Source organism: Nelusetta ayraudi, unplaced genomic scaffold (genome assembly GCF_046127955.1).
Source record: "Nelusetta ayraudi isolate G7.1 ecotype Tasmania unplaced genomic scaffold, CSIRO-AGI_Nayr_v1 ptg000056l, whole genome shotgun sequence".
In the NCBI taxonomy this organism is placed as follows: Eukaryota; Metazoa; Chordata; class Actinopteri; order Tetraodontiformes; family Monacanthidae; genus Nelusetta; species Nelusetta ayraudi.
Genome location: NW_027466106.1, coordinates 2,509,635 through 2,526,095, shown reverse-complemented (window position 1 = coordinate 2,526,095; position 16,461 = coordinate 2,509,635). Strand labels below are relative to the sequence as shown.

At 49.8% G+C, this 16,461-nt stretch overlaps 1 protein-coding gene across 2 annotated transcripts in view; it reads left to right on the top strand.

Annotated features, from left to right (window-relative positions):
• Positions 1 to 16,461, top strand: part of bicc1a (BicC family RNA binding protein 1a) — a 52,966-nt gene that overhangs the window by 32,898 nt on the left and 3,607 nt on the right. The window contains exons 7-20 of one of the 2 annotated variants that reach the window (XM_076038272.1): positions 2,403 to 2,585; positions 4,413 to 4,664; positions 5,968 to 6,099; positions 7,750 to 7,981; positions 9,843 to 10,004; positions 10,615 to 10,802; positions 10,914 to 11,055; positions 13,463 to 13,616; positions 13,868 to 14,027; positions 14,125 to 14,164; positions 14,329 to 14,483; positions 15,276 to 15,438; positions 15,529 to 15,692; positions 15,889 to 15,988. In XM_076038272.1, coding sequence (XP_075894387.1) covers positions 2,403 to 2,585; positions 4,413 to 4,664; positions 5,968 to 6,099; positions 7,750 to 7,981; positions 9,843 to 10,004; positions 10,615 to 10,802; positions 10,914 to 11,055; positions 13,463 to 13,616; positions 13,868 to 14,027; positions 14,125 to 14,164; positions 14,329 to 14,483; positions 15,276 to 15,438; positions 15,529 to 15,692; positions 15,889 to 15,988 — 2,227 coding nt within the window. Of the gene's footprint in view, positions 1 to 2,402; positions 2,586 to 4,412; positions 4,665 to 5,967; positions 6,100 to 7,749; positions 7,982 to 9,842; positions 10,005 to 10,614; positions 10,803 to 10,886; positions 11,056 to 13,462; positions 13,617 to 13,867; positions 14,028 to 14,124; positions 14,165 to 14,328; positions 14,484 to 15,275; positions 15,439 to 15,528; positions 15,693 to 15,888; positions 15,989 to 16,461 lie in introns of both variants that reach the window. The other variant, XM_076038271.1, reaches the window with a different exon arrangement.

Sequence of the window (16,461 nt, the reverse complement as noted above, 5' to 3'; positions counted from 1 at the left end):
TTTGCTATGGCAGGGGGAAAAAGGGGGTTGCTCTGTGGAATGCATAATATAAGCTGTCGAGGGCCTCTGTGATTGTTCTGGCTTCTAAAGAACACAGTCAGCAGACGACAAGGGTGGATCAAAAGAGACGAGTTTCCTCTCAGTCGTCTTCGTTTGATTTCAGATTATTCCTCTGCGCCCGACATGGCGCACTTTTTTTCCCTCCTTCTAATAACATCCAGTGAAGGCCATGCAGTTCACTTCTAGTTTGAATTAATGATTTAAAAAAAACAAAAAACAAAATTGAATGAAAAAAAGAACAATTCCTTTCCATTTTAAAAAGTTTTTCCGTTAATTAGAAATGGTGTAAGATTTTCTGAAAGCAGCATATTCTTTATGTCCTTGTTCACATTAACACTAAATGTTTTTGATACCACCCACACTTTTGTGTTTGATATGAAAGCAGAGCCAGGTGGCGTGAAGTCTGGACCAAACTAAACTTTACTTCACATTGAGCATTCGCATCTTGTTTGTTTGCGTCGTACGATCCATGCTAAGCTAATTAGCCTCCTGGTGTTGTTGTAAGAAGTCGTTTTTCCCATCCGTCACCGACAAAAACATCAAAGAACTTCTTGAAATATGTTGAAAAGATGACAGAGAGGGGATTTTTCCCCCTAGTTGTCATTAAATCGTTTTTCACGGCTCGATAAAATTTCGCCCCAGTGTTGTTGAGGTTCCCGGTGGACAACAGTGCAGATTGCTGGCTGTTTGGCGCTGGGTGGCCTTTCCACCACATCCTCCTCCCATCCTTCCTACACGAGCACTGGGTTTCGTCCCTCTGAACATCCCCTCATCAGTCACGTACCCTGCTGTGGACTTGTGTGCTCCATTGTACTAGCGAGACCTTTGCCAGGGTGGAGATGTGTTGAGGTCTGTGCCATGCTGCTTGCTGCGATGACGGAGGGGAGGGTGGGGGGCGTGGGGGGGTCAGGGAGGTGGAGCTGACAGACGCAGTGATGAAGGATCGGAAGGTGTTGCTTCGCCGCCTCGCGCTATTTTCACTTCCCCTCCTCTCTCACTCAGCAGAACTGCGGGCTCTTTCACGGTGCTTTCAGATTGAATTCATGCGAGCGGCAGGTTCGCCAGGTTGCACGTGGGGGGAAAAAAAACAACAAAGAAAGCTCAGGTCAGCGCAGCCTGTTTCAGAGGTAAAGAAGAAAAAAAGCCGAGTTGATACTTGATTCAGCGTCCGACTCCTACTGCTCCGACTGTCCCCGCTTGCGTTTCCCTCCGCGTTGACCTAAATTTCTCCAGCCGGCGGGGAAGCGGCGCTGAAACGTGATATAAATGTAAGGCCAAGCGCATCTGGTACTGATCAGCGGCTACCCGGGCCATTCATGCCGGTTGCCCTTCTCTGGCAGCCAAAACCAAAGTGGCACTCTGCCCGAGCGGTACTGTTTGGATAAGTGCGCTCGCGTGCAACAGAGTTCTCCTCTGTGTGGACGAGCACGAGCAGATCTTCTTCCCTGTCTTCCTCTGAACGGTTTCGTTCTCGCGCTGCCGCCGTGACTCAAAATGACACGCGGTGATGACCGTCGCTGCTGACCTCCGCTTCCACCGCTCCACGAAGGACCCGAGGACCGAGCCCTGATGGCGTGCGGGGCGATCCGGGCCCAGTGAACACAATGCCTAAGTCATTTCTCCCAGGTTGATACCCCGGGCAGCAGGCTGCTGGACTCGCTGCCGCACAAAGAGCCTCTTTGTTATCCAGGCTGCGCCGGCCTCTTTTTGATTAACTTGACTGGATGTGTTTGAGCCGACAGGTTCCGCGTGTTCTTGCCACCTCTTTGTTATGTCTGTGGGTCCGTTCACATAAATCTTACAGTGTGCAAACAAATCTACATCCTCAGCGTTTATATATCGCCTCCAAATGTTCCCTGGTCGGTGTGAAGAATCTCCGCTGGAAGTATCGCAGTCACGCACCAGAACTGGAACCTGGGTCTGCCGATCGTAAGCCGACAGGTCTGATAGCCACCAATGGAAAATGAAAGGAAAATGAACCTTTATATTATACCTTTATATTATAATTTTCACATTTTTCACTGTCAACTCATAGCGAGAAGGCTGCAGGTTCCTGAGGGTCCTGAGGCAGCTCAGTGCAGGATGAGCAGTGATAGAAAATGAATGAAAAACAACAAAACTAGCAACAAGAATAACAACATGTCCACATTTCAGGTCCCTTTGCAAACAAAAACTGAATTTCAGTTTTCAAAAAAAAAGAAGAAAAAAAGGGGGTCAATTTTGTGAACTTCCATGGTTGAAAAATAACCCGAGGCGCCGCCGCTGACAGGCGCCGGAGAATCACGCTTCTCTCGCCGGCATCTCACTTTCCGCCTCACTCCGTCTGTCCCGCCGTCTTGCAGGAGCTGCTCCCCCTGGTGCTGTCCTTCGAGCTGCCGGCCATCATGCAGTCGGACCCCAACTCTCCCACCGTGCAGCACATCTCGCAGACCTACAACCTGGCCGTCTCCTTCAAGCCGCCCACCCGCCTCTACAGAGCCACGGGCGTGGTGCGCGGCTCGCAGAACAACGCCAGCGCCGTCAAGGTGAGCGGTGGCGCCCAACGGGCTCATACGTGTCACGTGACGACCTAATTGATAGTCACTGAATAACTTCCCGGTTGCGATTTTTTTAAAAATGTTTTATTCTCACTACGCGGGTGTTCTCTTGCTGTGTCTTTCTGCCTCGTGGGGTCAAAGGTCAACCAGAAGCTACTTTCCCGAGCCAACTGCGCAATCTTTACGCTCCTCCTCAATCATTTCGGCGCAGCAGTGTGTATATTAGCACGCTCACTCTTCACCCTGAGCGGCAGAGTGAGGGGGGGGGCGGGGGGGGGGGGGGGATAAGGTTTTCTGTGGCCTTTCAGAAAAACCCGAAACACTTCCAACATTCCTCCGTTTCTCTGTGTAAACTGCGACAACATTTCGGCGCTGAGAAAGTTTGATTGGGTCAGTTTTTCTACTAAAACAATGAAAAACTCACCTCACTTCTGTGCAGGGGAATCAGGGGGGAGGGACAGGCTCTGTTGTTCATGTTTGAGTTATAGGAACAACATGTGGTGTGTATGTTTTTGGTTTTGGTTTTTTTTTTCACGGGGGTTGGAATTCAAAAAATGTAATTAAGAACTTGAAGAATCGCTCAGCACTTAACATGTTATTTTAAAAATGTGGGGGGAAAAACACAGGCTGCGGCTAGTTGAACAAAGTGACGTGTGTTTGATAATCGATTTTATTTATTACGCCTGCGCTTAATTTGTTTATTCAGAAACTTTGCAGATATACCGGATTTTGCAGGAGAATCTTAATTGAATCCTGACATTCCCAGAGATTCACCCCCAGATCCCTGCAAGATTCAAATCTGATTTGCATTCCTGCGTGTATTTCTTAACGTCCCTGCCTGGAAGTGTGGACAGCGTGCTAGAAACACGACCCGCAGAGTGCGCGGTGGGTCCGGAGCGCCGGGCCAGCGAAGAGCCGTAGGATGATGGTGTATGTGTACGTTTGCTGGGTTTTGCGGGCGCGTGAGACGGCTGGAACACCGTGAAGAAGCGTCCAAACCTCCGTCGATAGTTTTGTTTGTTGGCAGCGCCGCGCAAATTCCCATGACAGGTTGGAAATGACTCGCTTTTCCCGGGCCAAGCGATGGCTCGCAGAGGGAGCGAGAGAGAGAGAGAGAGAGAGAGAGAGAGAGAGAGAGAGAGAGAGAGAGAGAGAGAGAGAGAGAGAGAGAGAGAGAGAGAGAGAGAGAGAGAGAGAGAGAGAGAGAGAGAGAGAGAGAGAGAGAGAGAGAGAGCAAGCACGCTGAGCTGTGTGAAACTGTGCAACTGGCTTGCAGATGCAATGTGGGGGGAAAGAACTAAAGTTTCCACTGGTCATGTAAAAACAACTCTGTTTTCTGGAGGCGACATGGCTCAGACTCCACTGCGAGGTCGGTGTTTCTGAGTAGCTTAGCTTAGCAGTAGCTTCTTCTCCATCGTCTTCTTCTGTGGTTTTTCAGGTCAGAATGGAGGAGCCACGCCTCTCCCTTGTACCTGCTGCCTCTTTGCTCATAAAGGAAGCTGATTGGTTTTGGAGTCCAGTGAGATTTTGCCGGCAATTGTAAATGTTTTCTACTGAGCGGTTAGCAAGATGGATGAGCTGCTTTTCAGCAACCTCGCAGGTCATATTTGATATTCTTGCAAAGTATGTTGTCATGTTTTGCAAATATTAAAATTCTTTCTGTAAAGTGTGACGCTGACCTTTGCAATAAAGTTGAAAATAAACCGTTTCCCCCGGCTAATGCTACGCTAAAGACTAGCATCAGAGCACATTAGCACTGGTAAAGACGACCCGAATGCGTTTCTTTGACCCCTCCCATTGGCCTCTCCTCCCCAGAGGGGCACCGCCCTGCTGCTGGAGCACCTGGCCGGCAGCCTGGCCAGCACCATCTCCGTCACCACCCACCTGGACATCGCTCCTCAGCACCACCTCTTCATGAAGGGCCGCAACGGCAGCAACATCAAGCACATCACCCAGAGGACGGGAGCCCAGATCCACTTCCCCGACCCCAACGGCCCGCAGAAGAAGTCCACCGTCTACATCCAGGGCACCATCGAGTCGGTCTGCCTGGCGCGGCAGTATCTCATGGTACGTTTTACATTTTGGTTTGTCCTCCCGTCTTGCGAGTATCTGCTAATTGGAAGCGCTCCCTTTCAAGCTGCGGTGAGGGTCGTCCTGGTGTAGGCACATCATATTTTTTTCCCCTGCTGTGTGTTAGTGATAATGTGGCTTTTGGCATGTGGTCGCCTTCAGCCGGTTGGAATTGCAGGGAGAGGAATCAGCTCAGCGGCTCTGTTTACACCACCAATCCCATCTAAGGTCAGGCTGCGTGATATACAGCCGCATACCTGCACACTGGGTATCCCTTACTGGGATTGATGGCACTGGTTTTGCCCTGCGCGCACAGAAATTCTTTGATGGCTTTCGATTTTGAGCCCTGACCATAATTCAGCGCATTGTGCGTCGCCATTAGGCTTAGAGGCTGGAATAAATACCCCGGGCATTTTACATTCTCTGCTCTGTGGTTTTTCCCGAGGACAGGCTAATTGGAAATACTTCAGATTTTATGGTATTTTTGTATTTTCGTTTGTCTTATTTTTCTTTTTAACAAAAAAAAAAAGGAAAACGTTTTGCTGGCAAATTCTCTGTGAATGGGAGTTTCTGCTGCAGATATGTCAGACTCAGGCGTAAGCAGCTCCAGACCCAGAATGTGGGCTGGTCGTCGTGCCAGTTGGTCTTCGTCTGCGGTCTGCTATCGGTTCCTGAAGATGTTTAGCAAATGCCAGAGTTGTCATGGTGAGTCTGCGCGAGTCCAGACTCACGAGTTGGAGCCTCTCGGTGCCGTCGCTGATTTACGTGTGCGAAGAAGGAGAGAAAGAAGAGGAACGGAGGCGCAGCGCCCCCGGTGGACGTGCTGAGGACTCCATCTCCACCGTGCTTGACCTCTGTGATTTGGCCTGGGCCAGCCAGACTGCAGATTACAGCTCCTCCATGTCAGAGCCCCGTCAGAGTCCGTCTGGCCTTATTCTACTCGCTGCTAATTACACCCACGCGCAACTGAGGAGTGCCGCGCAGCACCCAAAACCCAAAATAAAGAGGTCTGCGGCGCTGGCGGTGGCCATCACGCCGAACAGATTGGTCTTGGTGGAATTTCCCAGGCTCTCGCTGGGGACGAGTCCAGCAGTGAAAATTTGTGTTTGTCGGTCAGGATAATAATGATTTAGACGCAGGGAGGAGGGGGGGGGGGCGGGGGGTGGCAGCGGCGTCTTGCACAGCAGATGCAATAATTTTGAGTGAACGATGTGTTGGTGCAACTCGCCAGGCGTGAGAAGATGTTGATTTTTTTTTCTTTCTTTTTTTTCTTTCTTTTTTTTCTGTGCTCACTCCACAGGGCTGCCTGCCTCTGGTGTTAATGTTTGACATTAAGGAGGACATCGACGTGGAGCCGCAGTGCATCACGGCGCTCATGGAGCAGCTGGACGTCTTCATCAGCATCAAACCCAAGCCAAAGCAGCCCAGCAAGGTACGGCAGCAGGCGGCGTGGAAACTTTCCGAGGGGATTTCTGAGGCTCGGGGGGGCTCGGGGGAGGGGGATCAGTGGAGCAGAGAGAGACGGACTGGATTTCTGTGCACAAGCCCAGGTCGAGCTGGATCGTGTCGGAGTTGCTGAGTTCCATCGATATTTCATCACGACTTTGGCGTTTTGTTTGTTTTCCACTGTGCTTTGTGCGGAGACGGTTTAATAAATTCTGGTGTTCTCGGCGAGTAGACGCACCCAAGAAGATAAAAAAACAGGACGGACGCAGCAGTGCAGCACCTGTCATGTGACCAAGCCGTGTGACACAGGGTTCATAGACACATGAGTTCACAGGGCAAAGTTTGGCCAAATCAACCTCAGTCAAGTTTGAAAACCAGCTGATTCTTTTCTTATAGGAAAAAAAAAAACTGTTTTATGTTTTTCTAAAGAACATGAAGGAACTAATGAGGTCATACATAAGAGATAAATAAAAAGCACCTCTGTCTGTAAAATCTCACTACCACTCATAAAAATAAACATTTCAGGAAAGCCAGTTTAGTTTTCTGTTTTGCTTTTTCAATAAAACTGCTGCCTCAGTTTTGCTTTGTTTCTCAATTCCTCATTTTTAAGAAGAACGACTCGAACCGAAAAGCCAACAAAGCCGCTCTCCCAAGCGTGGAACCAGAACGTACGGGTTGTCACATCGCGTCTCACGACGAACTCGGTGAAATAACGGCGAAAAACAAACCCCTGAAACGCGATCCACACTCGCTCGTAAACATCTGTCTCGGAGGGGAAGAGCACTCAGCTCCCTTCCCCTCGCACAACCTGTCACAGGCGTCTCTCCTGACGGCCGCTCGCAGCTCCGTCCCTCTCCAGCGTCGTCTGTGAAAGCCGCGAAGTGAACCGCAGCCCCGCCGCTCGGCTGCCAGCGCTTCAGTTTCTCTCCCGCTCGCTTTTATTTCTAATCGTATTTCAACGCTTGGCGTCGTGCCGCCGCCGCCGCCGCTTCTCCTCCAAAAAAAACCCCGTGCCCGCGTCCCCACCGGGAGCCACGAGGGGCTCAAAAACCGAGACGGGCGTGTGTGGGGAAGTGGTGCCGAGCTTCCAGAGTAAACAGCCACCGAGCCCAGATCCTCTTAAGAGGCCTTTATTGAAACATTTTAACAAGGTGACAGCCGTAATCCAGAAAGGCCCATCCAGCATCCAAGCGCGCGCGTGTGTGTGTGTGTGTGTGACTGGAAGCCACTTTACAAAAGCTGGAGATCAGAGCCAGCGGGAGATCTGCGATGCTCGGTGAAGACCGGAGTTCCCGTTAATGTGGAAAATGTTCTGGGAAGTCATCCCGTCGTCCACCAGGTGCCTCGTACGTAGCGACGGTCATCGCCGGGCGACGCGTCTCGCCTCGGCGCTCTGGCCGGTGGGAAGGGACGGCCTGTGCTTTGCTGCTCTCCGTCTCCTCCTCCTCCTTTCTCCCACATTCCCTTCATGTTTATCCTTCTAATCTTCCCGTAATTCCCTCTTCCTTCCTCCCCGTTGTGTTTGTCTCCCTCCCTCCACTCCCCCTCGTCTGCTGCTCGCACTCCCCGTTGCCCCCTTTTTCTTATGGCTCCTGTTTGTCTCTTCCCCCCCCCCCCCCCCCCTCATATTCCGCAGTCGGTGATAGTGAAGAGCGTGGAGAGGAATGCGGTGAACATGTACGAAGCCAGAAAGTTCCTCTTGGGCCTGGAGAGCAACGGGGTGTCTTCGCCCCCTCCCCCCTCCTCCTGCTCCTCCTCCCCGCCCTCCGTGCTGCTGAATCCGGCCCCCAACGGCCCGTCGGCGTCCCTCATCTGCCCCGTTGGCCTGGACATTCTCGCCTCAGCTGGTCTGGGGCTCAGCAATCTGGGTAAGAGCGCCGCGTGACGACAATTCCGAGCGAGGAGCCACGATTTGTGGCGTGTAAAAAAAAAATGCGCCAAAAAAGTGTCCCAGTGGAGCAGCTGATGCCCAGGGTGTCATCACTCTTGGCAGATATCGAAAGCCAGATCTGCCGGAAGCCTCTAATCGCTCCAGTCAGCGGAAGTTGTTTTAAATTTTCAGGGCTCAGATTTTTATCTGGTGCGTAAATCACGGCCAGCGTCTCATCGCTCCGTCCTCACTCTCTGCGTTTTAATTTATCTGCTTCTTTTTTTAACAGCAGGAGTTGGCTTCTTGTCTCTTACAATAAATGCGTTCATGGCAGAAAAACAGGAGCAGCTTTTGATCAGCCAACCATCAGAAAACACCCCTTGTTCAAATTTAGCCTTTTTAAAACCGAGCTCGTGAATCACGGGATGACGAACAGCTGTGTTCTTGTAGGAGTTTGTTTTTTTTTCCTGCAGCCTTAACCTCAACAAGGAGGCTTAAAAAAAAAGACCTTTGTCCAAATCTAGAAGTGGAATTCTGTGGCCTAAGACGTCTGTCTTTCTTTTAATCATATAAAATGTCGGGTATATTCAGGCATCAATCTTTTTAGATCTTCGTGTCAGGCTTGAGTGGAGCAGTATGATCAATTCTCCAGAAAACAGCTCATTTAGCCCTCTGTTTGCAGTTTCCAGATACGAAGTTCAGTTGGTTTTTCTTATGGTTGTCCAAAACGCTTTGAGATGCCTTTGGATGTGATTCAGTGCTGTACAAACAAAAAGTGATGGATTGATTGATAGTTTATATAGTAGGTAGTCGAAATTGAAAGTATTTTCGCTTCCTGCTAACACTGGTGCGTTGTTGGACCTTCCACCTATTTGTGAGGAGACTCCAACAAGGTTTACCATTGCCCTTTGTGACACCATAAAGGGACGGCTTCCAGACCAATGTGTTTTAGCACTCACTTTCTGAAAGCCGAAGAGGTAGAGGACTGACGTCTCGCATTGGAGACACTGACCATTGTCCTTGAAAACACAGTATAGGACACAGGTTAAATGGGACATATGTAGGTTTTCAGTGAGAGACTGAAAAGTAGGTTTTTAAGTGTGTACAACAGGATGTAGGTCACGGAGCAAAATCTGGGCAAAGTCAGTTCTGTCTGTCATAACTCCCTCTGTGCGGCTTCATCATCCGATCCTGAGCCGAGGAACTAAACTAAACTTCTTCAGTGGTGTGTGATGAGTGTTGGCACCAACGCTGGCTCCTGCAGTTAGTGCTGATGAATAACAGTTGAAGGATAAATTCATCATCTGGACGTCCGCCTCAGTGTGCCACGAGCTCCAAGTGGAGGTAGCGCCCCCTGATGCCCGGGGGCCTGGGGTGAATCTGTGGACGGCCACATCCTGGCCCCTAGTAATTGCTACATGCTTGTCCTGCTCAGATTACAGGCCAGCGCGCCAGAAAAATCCTCTGGCCTTATTTCTGGAGCCAAACTCGGCCCTTGTTAAAGCCACAGACCGGCTTCTGTCTGTTTTCTTACACCGTCTCCGGGGCTCTGAGAGCCGGCACCGCATTGTTAGAGCTCTCAATAACATGCTTTCATCGGTCACCGGGACACGCTCGGTGTGCAGGGTTTTCTTTTTTTTCGCGTCCGCGACCTTGTCGAAATTTCAGATATTCCTTTCGCTCCGCTTGGCCGTGCCGTTGATGACAGTTTGATGGGATTCCTGCGAAATAGCTGCCGCGGGATGTTTTTTTTTCCCCCCGCCGCAACCTCCAATTACCTCGAGAAATTTCGAGGGAACTGCCGCCGCCGACCTCACCGTCTCTTTGTCGCCTCCTTCCTTGTCCTGCTCTCCGCTCAGGTTTCCTGGGTGCGACGGCGGCCCACGCGCTCGCCAACTCGGCCGCCCCCAACGCCATCCTGAACAGTCTCAACTCCTCCATGAGCCCCCTGCAGACGCAGAGTCCCAGCAACGCGGCGCCGTCTCCGTCCCTCTGGCCCAGCGCACTCACCAGCACCCAGGGTACTGATATATTTATTTATGCTAATGGTTCCCTTTTCCTGAGATTGTAAGTGTGTTAAGTCGGTCTTAGCAGCCTTCTTTTAGTTGGAACAAAAACCGGGTCCTGTAAACTGCTGTTTAAAATCACAGTGGGAAAAAGAGCTACAGGAAGTGACTGCGAGCTCTGCTGCCGCTAAAGAGATTAGCTGAGTGCTGATGTACCGGCAGTTTTATTGGAACTGGATGGAACCTTCACAATAAAAGACGAACAAAGAATTTTCTTTATTCCTGAGCGGCTTTGGCCTGGGCTTGACCTCAGTGACTCATCTGAAATGACTACAGGGAGGTTGTGTTGGTGTAATTTCATTCCTCGCCAGCAGTTAAAATCTGACCGGTCTGCCTTGATCAAGATAAACAAGAAGGTTCAGCGAGTCAAACTCCAAGTTTTGCCAGATAGTTTTCGACGGTCCCCAGAAGGACGTGTAAAAATAAATCCAGGTTTGGAAACTCAGCTGAAGTCTATGCACAGCTGAAGTTAAGTTGTGTGAAGATTCTTTTTTTTGTCCACAGGAAGCTGAACTCAGTCCATCCCTGCTTGACCTGATGCCTCGTTGCACTTGTGTGTTTCCAGGCTTTTCCTCCCAGCTGATGCTGCACCCTGCCACCCAGGCCACCCTGAGCAGCATCCTGCTCTCCGGGGTGCAGGGTTACACCCAGAACACCCCGTCCCCGCCGCCGGGCCTGGCTCCCATCGACAAGCAGCCCAACGGGGTCCCGGACTGCACCAAGGGTCCCTGCACTCTGAACGGACACGTCAAGGTGGGCTCCACACGCCGTCCTCTCCAGTGCAACACTCTTGAGTTCACCTCCACTGAAGTCATGGTCGAACCCAACATGTCTCAGTCTATGTTTCGTCCTCACTGCACCCAGCATGCCAGCTCGGTCTACGGCAGGATATCCACCGCGTCACTTGCAGAGACCGTGTTGAGTCCCGCCCCCTGTGACTCGGTCCAGGAGGCCAGCGGACACAATCCATCAGAGCCGCTGTCCAGCAAGTCCAGCCCAGATGAAGGTAGTCCACTCACACCTCTCAAACTGGAACATGTCTGCACCTGCAGTCTCTATATTCTGTGCATTCAGTGTAAAGGTCAAGCGATGGCCTGATTTGTGATTTTTATATTTCTAAAAGCTTATACGATCCATAAATGCATTCGCATAAGTGTAATACAAGAAGAGTCATGGGGTTTTCTTACCCTTAGAGCGATTCTCAATTTATATGAATATACATAGGGCAATAAGGCTCTTGCTCTTAGTTAGCTGCTCAGTTCAATATTTGCTGCAAAGTCAGTCAATATTGTTTAAAGGAGCCTCAGTTGTTTCAAAATCAAAGCAGATCAGTGTTCGGATGTTTTTACCTTACCTGGCTCCTTTTAGTTTGTGCACAGGGTTCACATCATGTGCTGGTCAAGTAGGCTCAAAACCAGTCAAAGTTTATGATGCTGGAAAAATGTTGAAAATGCATGTCAGTCCATGACATAATATCTGTTTGCACAGAAGTGCTTCCCCACATCTGTCTTCAATATATTCCATTTCTTCTAAAGCTCGAATGGAAAGGCGAGTCAAGGCGCCCGGATGCACAGTTTATATCGTCCCTCATGCTAATTGCCGACAGTCTTTGCGCTGTTGAGCTTGTGGTCAAACAATAAATCAAAGTCTGTTTAAACCGCTTCCAATCGTATTATCCTGTTATTTTTTTACTACTCTAGTTTGGCCATATTGTCTTTTTAAATATGTGTGTGTGTACATATATATATACACACGGTCTATATATACATATATATATATAATTGTCCTTAATGCACAGGAACGAGCGTCCTTGGAGTCAGTCAGACGCACCCGGAATCATGTGATTTCCGTGTGATTGTAACCTTGCGGAGAATCTTTGTGCCATTAACATTGTGGACGCTCGGCCTTGCACAGCCCTGAATAAACCGCCACTTTAAGCGCCTCCACTTTAGATTTACGCAACCTCTCCAACCTAAAGGGAGGCATATTTCTCTAATCCGTGGCTCCAACCTCATTCTGCGTCCGTGTGTTTTTTGGACCGGCTACAGGTTAACTCTCAGTTTCCCGGCGGTTCCACACAGAGCCGCGTTCTCCCCCGTTTGGTGCTCTGGCGGTTTTCCCCCTCAGGCTTCACTCTCACGCATCTCGGTTTCCCCTCAGTGTTTTCTGAGCCGGGCCTCCCTCCATGTGGAGCATCCCGGGAAGGCCAGCCTTCTCTTCCTCCTCCTCCTTCACTGTCCCTGGACTGTGTTTGCACTGGCTCACCCAGTCTGAGGCCGAGGCTGCACAGACGCTCTTCAAACACCAGACTCCTGACCTGAGAGCACCGCTTGATTGACAGACATCATATTAGATTTCTCCGCACGGAGCAACTGTGCACGTCCAGATATTCTTAATTACACTTGTGCATACGCACACTCAAGCACAGCCGGTTACACACAGAGAGTGAATGTAGGGCAGCGGGGCAAACAGCTTCAGTTACAGTCGCTGGGATTATTAATTAAGCCATGATTCAACGGAGCTTTGTCGCACACAAAAAAAATCTCAGTGCATTTGGATGTACTTACACGGTATTATGTAAAAATACACTGCTGATGGAAAAGCTGCACATTTTTAAAAGTCGTAGTATGTAAGATTTAAAGATTTAAGCCACATAACCAGAAAGAAAAGAAAGACGGGTTGACAGAGGTGGTTTGTCTCTTGCATATAAATCAGATGTTATTGCACATTAGATGAACTTTAAGTTACAGAATGTGAATAAAGTGCTGTCGGTGTGTCTTAGTCATAGTCCTGCAGTGTCTTCATGTCGCATGTGACACTGTTGTATCATCTGTCCGTCATCGTTTCACCTTTCTCATCTCATGAAAAGCCAAAATCCCATCAAAAATGTATCCCATAAAAATCGCTGTAGCAGTTTTCCCTCTGGAGCTGCAGAACCAAGTGCCAAGCACGACGCCCAGTCAACCTTAACGGGGACCTTTTAAGGCTTTGCGTTCTAAAGTAATTCAAAGCAGAAGTTTAACTCTGTCGTTTATCCACACCATCTTTTCACAAGCAATTTTTCCCCCTGTTCTCTGTGGTGCTAATGTTTTTAGCGAGCTTCTGCTTCTGCTTTAAACATGCCGTGCTTCAGGTGTTCTTCTTCTTCTTCTTCCGCCTTCAGGGAGTAAACTTGTGGCGCCTCACCAGGCCTGGCATAGGTACTACATCCTTTTCAGTCGTTTCCAGCGTCTACGTGTAAACAGGATTTATTTATTTATTTATTTATTTGTTTTTTTTTTTTTTTATCGGGAGCGTTTTCGAGAATGTGCGGTTTCGAAAAAAAAAAATATCTGTCTCCGTGTAAACTGCCCCTTGAAGTCAACCTTTGCTTTGCCATGAAACAATCAACACAGTCCTGCTGTGATCTCCAGGCTCGGACACGTTCGTAGAGGTGGGCATGCCCAGGAGCCCTTCGCACTCGGCCAACGGCAGCGAGCTCAAACAGATGCTGGCCTCGTGCAAGACGTCGTCGGGGAAGCGACAGGCCGTGGAGCTGCTGCAGGGCACCAAGAACTCCCACTTACAGTAGGTGTCGTGTCTCTGAGGAGATCACATGCAGAAATCACACACAGCGTTCACTGTGATTCCCACGTCGCATGATGGGCAGAAAATAGTGTCGCGAGAAAAGAAGAAAACACACACACACAAGACGGTTGATGGTTGTTTGGGTGTTTGGCCCGGGTCTGGATGAGAGAGAGAAGGTCCTCAGACTTTCCGAGCGTTCCTATTATGGTCTGGAATGGTCTGACTCACCGTTTGTGTTTGGATGCCAACAGCTCCGACTGTCTCCTCTCCGACGCCGAGTCCAGCTCGTCAGACAGCCCCGTGGCGGATAAGAGGGCGCCGGGCAGCGAGCGGGCGGCCGAGAGGGCGGCGCAGCAGAGCGAGAGGGAGAGAATCAGGCTGGCGCCGCAGACCACGTTCGCTAACATGCAGGTGTGCGAAAACACACAAGAAGCTCACAAAAACTGTCCTCTAGAGGGTAGTTTAGATATATAGATATATATGAAGGAATTTCCTGTCTTTTTTCCAGGCTTTTGACTACGAGCAGAAGAAACTGTTGGCAACCAAAGGTAAGGCTCCGACCGGAACGCTGTCATTAGTGGCACCCAGAGTTGACCCATCATTTAGCCGCTGGGTAAATAAAAGGTCGCGGCTGCCAGAGCGTCTGCGCAAACCGCTGATTTGAAACGTTGAACACAAACACCGCCCTCCCCCTCGTTCGCCCTGCACGCAGCGATGCTGAAGAAGCCGGTGGTCACCGAGGTGCGGACCCCCACCAACACCTGGAGCGGCCTGGGCTTCTCCAAGTCCATGCCGGCCGAGACCATCAAGGAGCTGCGGAGGGCCAATCACGTTCCGTACAAGCCCAGCATGAGCACCACGTACGAGGTGGGTCCCACTCCCACTTGCAGCTTCCCATCGGTTCTGATTGGTCAGACTTGCCGCGTCGTCGTCTCCATGCAGCCTTTAGCAAAATATTTGCTTTCGAGGTGATTTGCTGTCGTTTCCTCCCTTCGCTCGCCAACTTCCTGTTACACAGAGAGTACTTTGCTCTGCTACCCTGCTCTCGGTGGCAGCCGCTGCGATTTTAATTAAACGGGGATTTAGCCGAGGCTCGTCGCACTTAAATCTCAGCTTGCACAGATGAACCTGCAGAGTGATACTGCTGGCTCAAGCTGTACCGTGCATTTTCTGCACAGTAGCGAGAAAGACTTCAAAACGTTGATTCTCTGGATGATAATATCTCATTTACAAGTCTGTGTTTTCATATTTTGATTGCAATATTTAAAGGTCCATTCTGTAATATTTGGTTTGATTTATGATTTTTATATTGGTAAAAGCTTACTGACACACACACACACATATATAAATATATAGATCTTAGGGTGAATGCTCAGGCCACCGTAGCTCACTGGCAAGCTCAGGAGGGGGAGGGACAGTGAAAGACGGTGCAGTCTAAAATGCAACCACTGAATTTTGCTGTTTCTTTGTCAAAATCTTCAAATATTGCACACTTAACCTTTCAAAAAAAGACACCTAAAGATCCGTGTCTATTGAACAATGAAGGAACTCTGAATGTTGCTGTATGTGCGAATGTGCGATACTTTCTCTCCACACATGACATCTAAACGTCCCTGGATCATTTTGGGTCTCTCAGAACATTACCTCCTGTCTCCACAGGGCTCCCCGCTGTCCTTGTCCCGCTCCAGCAGCAGGGAGGGCCTCGGGAACGGCAGCGAATCAGACAACTGGAGGGAGAGGAACGGCGCTGGGAACGGGCTTCCCGGCCACGGCGACTTCTCCTCGGCCGTCAGCAGCCCGAAGAGGAAGCAGAACAAATCTGGTCGGTGAAATCAGCCGCCGCCTCGGACCTCACCAAACCTGAGATGTTTTGTTTGTTTTAATGTATTGATTTTCTTTCTGTGGCGGGCAGCTGCGGAGCATTTCCTCAGCAGCAGCAACTACATGGACTGCATCTCCTCGGTCACCGGCAGCAACGGCTGCAGCCTGAACTCGTCGCTGAAAGGCTCCGACCTGCCGGAGCTCTTCAGCAAACTGGGCCTGGGGAAATACACCGACGTCTTCCAGCAGCAAGAGGTAGAATCAAAGCCGATGGCGTCTCCAGTCGCCAGTCATCTTCAGCAACGCGTCTTTGCACCTCCTGAAGGTCCATCTGTGGCCGATCCTGCTCAGCTTTGCATGTCTAACATTCGCTTCTTCATTGAATTTGTTGCTTTTCTCCAGCCAAACAGTGTGAGGTGTCCATTTTTATTGTTGTTGTTGTTGTTTCCAGATTGACCTGCAGACGTTCCTGACCCTCACGGACCAGGACCTGAAGGAACTCGGCATCACCACTTTCGGAGCTCGCAGAAAAATGCTTCTCGCCATTTCAGGTACAAAGGAAAGAAACAAAAAAACACACACACACACGATGTTTCTACATTTTTATCATGTCGTTCTTGTTTTAATAATAATAATAATAATAATAATAATAATAATAATAATGGTAATAACAATAATAATAATAGTGACGGATTGGATGATTGAATTGAACAACTTCACACTCGCACACACCTACGGACAATTCAGAGTTCCCAGTTCACCTCACATGCATGTTTTTGGACTGTGGGAGGAAGCTGGAGAACCCGGAGAGAACCCACGCAGACACAGGGAGGACATGAAAACCCCACACAGAAAAGCCCCAGGAGATCCCGGAATCAAACCCGCAACCTTCTTGCTGCGAGGCAGCAGTACCAACCACTGCAACACAGTGTTGCCAGCTGTAAAATACTTTAAGTGAAGCGACCCAGTCTTAGGATTTTGTCTTTTGCTGCCCCCGTGGCGACGCAGGACAACAGGCAGCCTC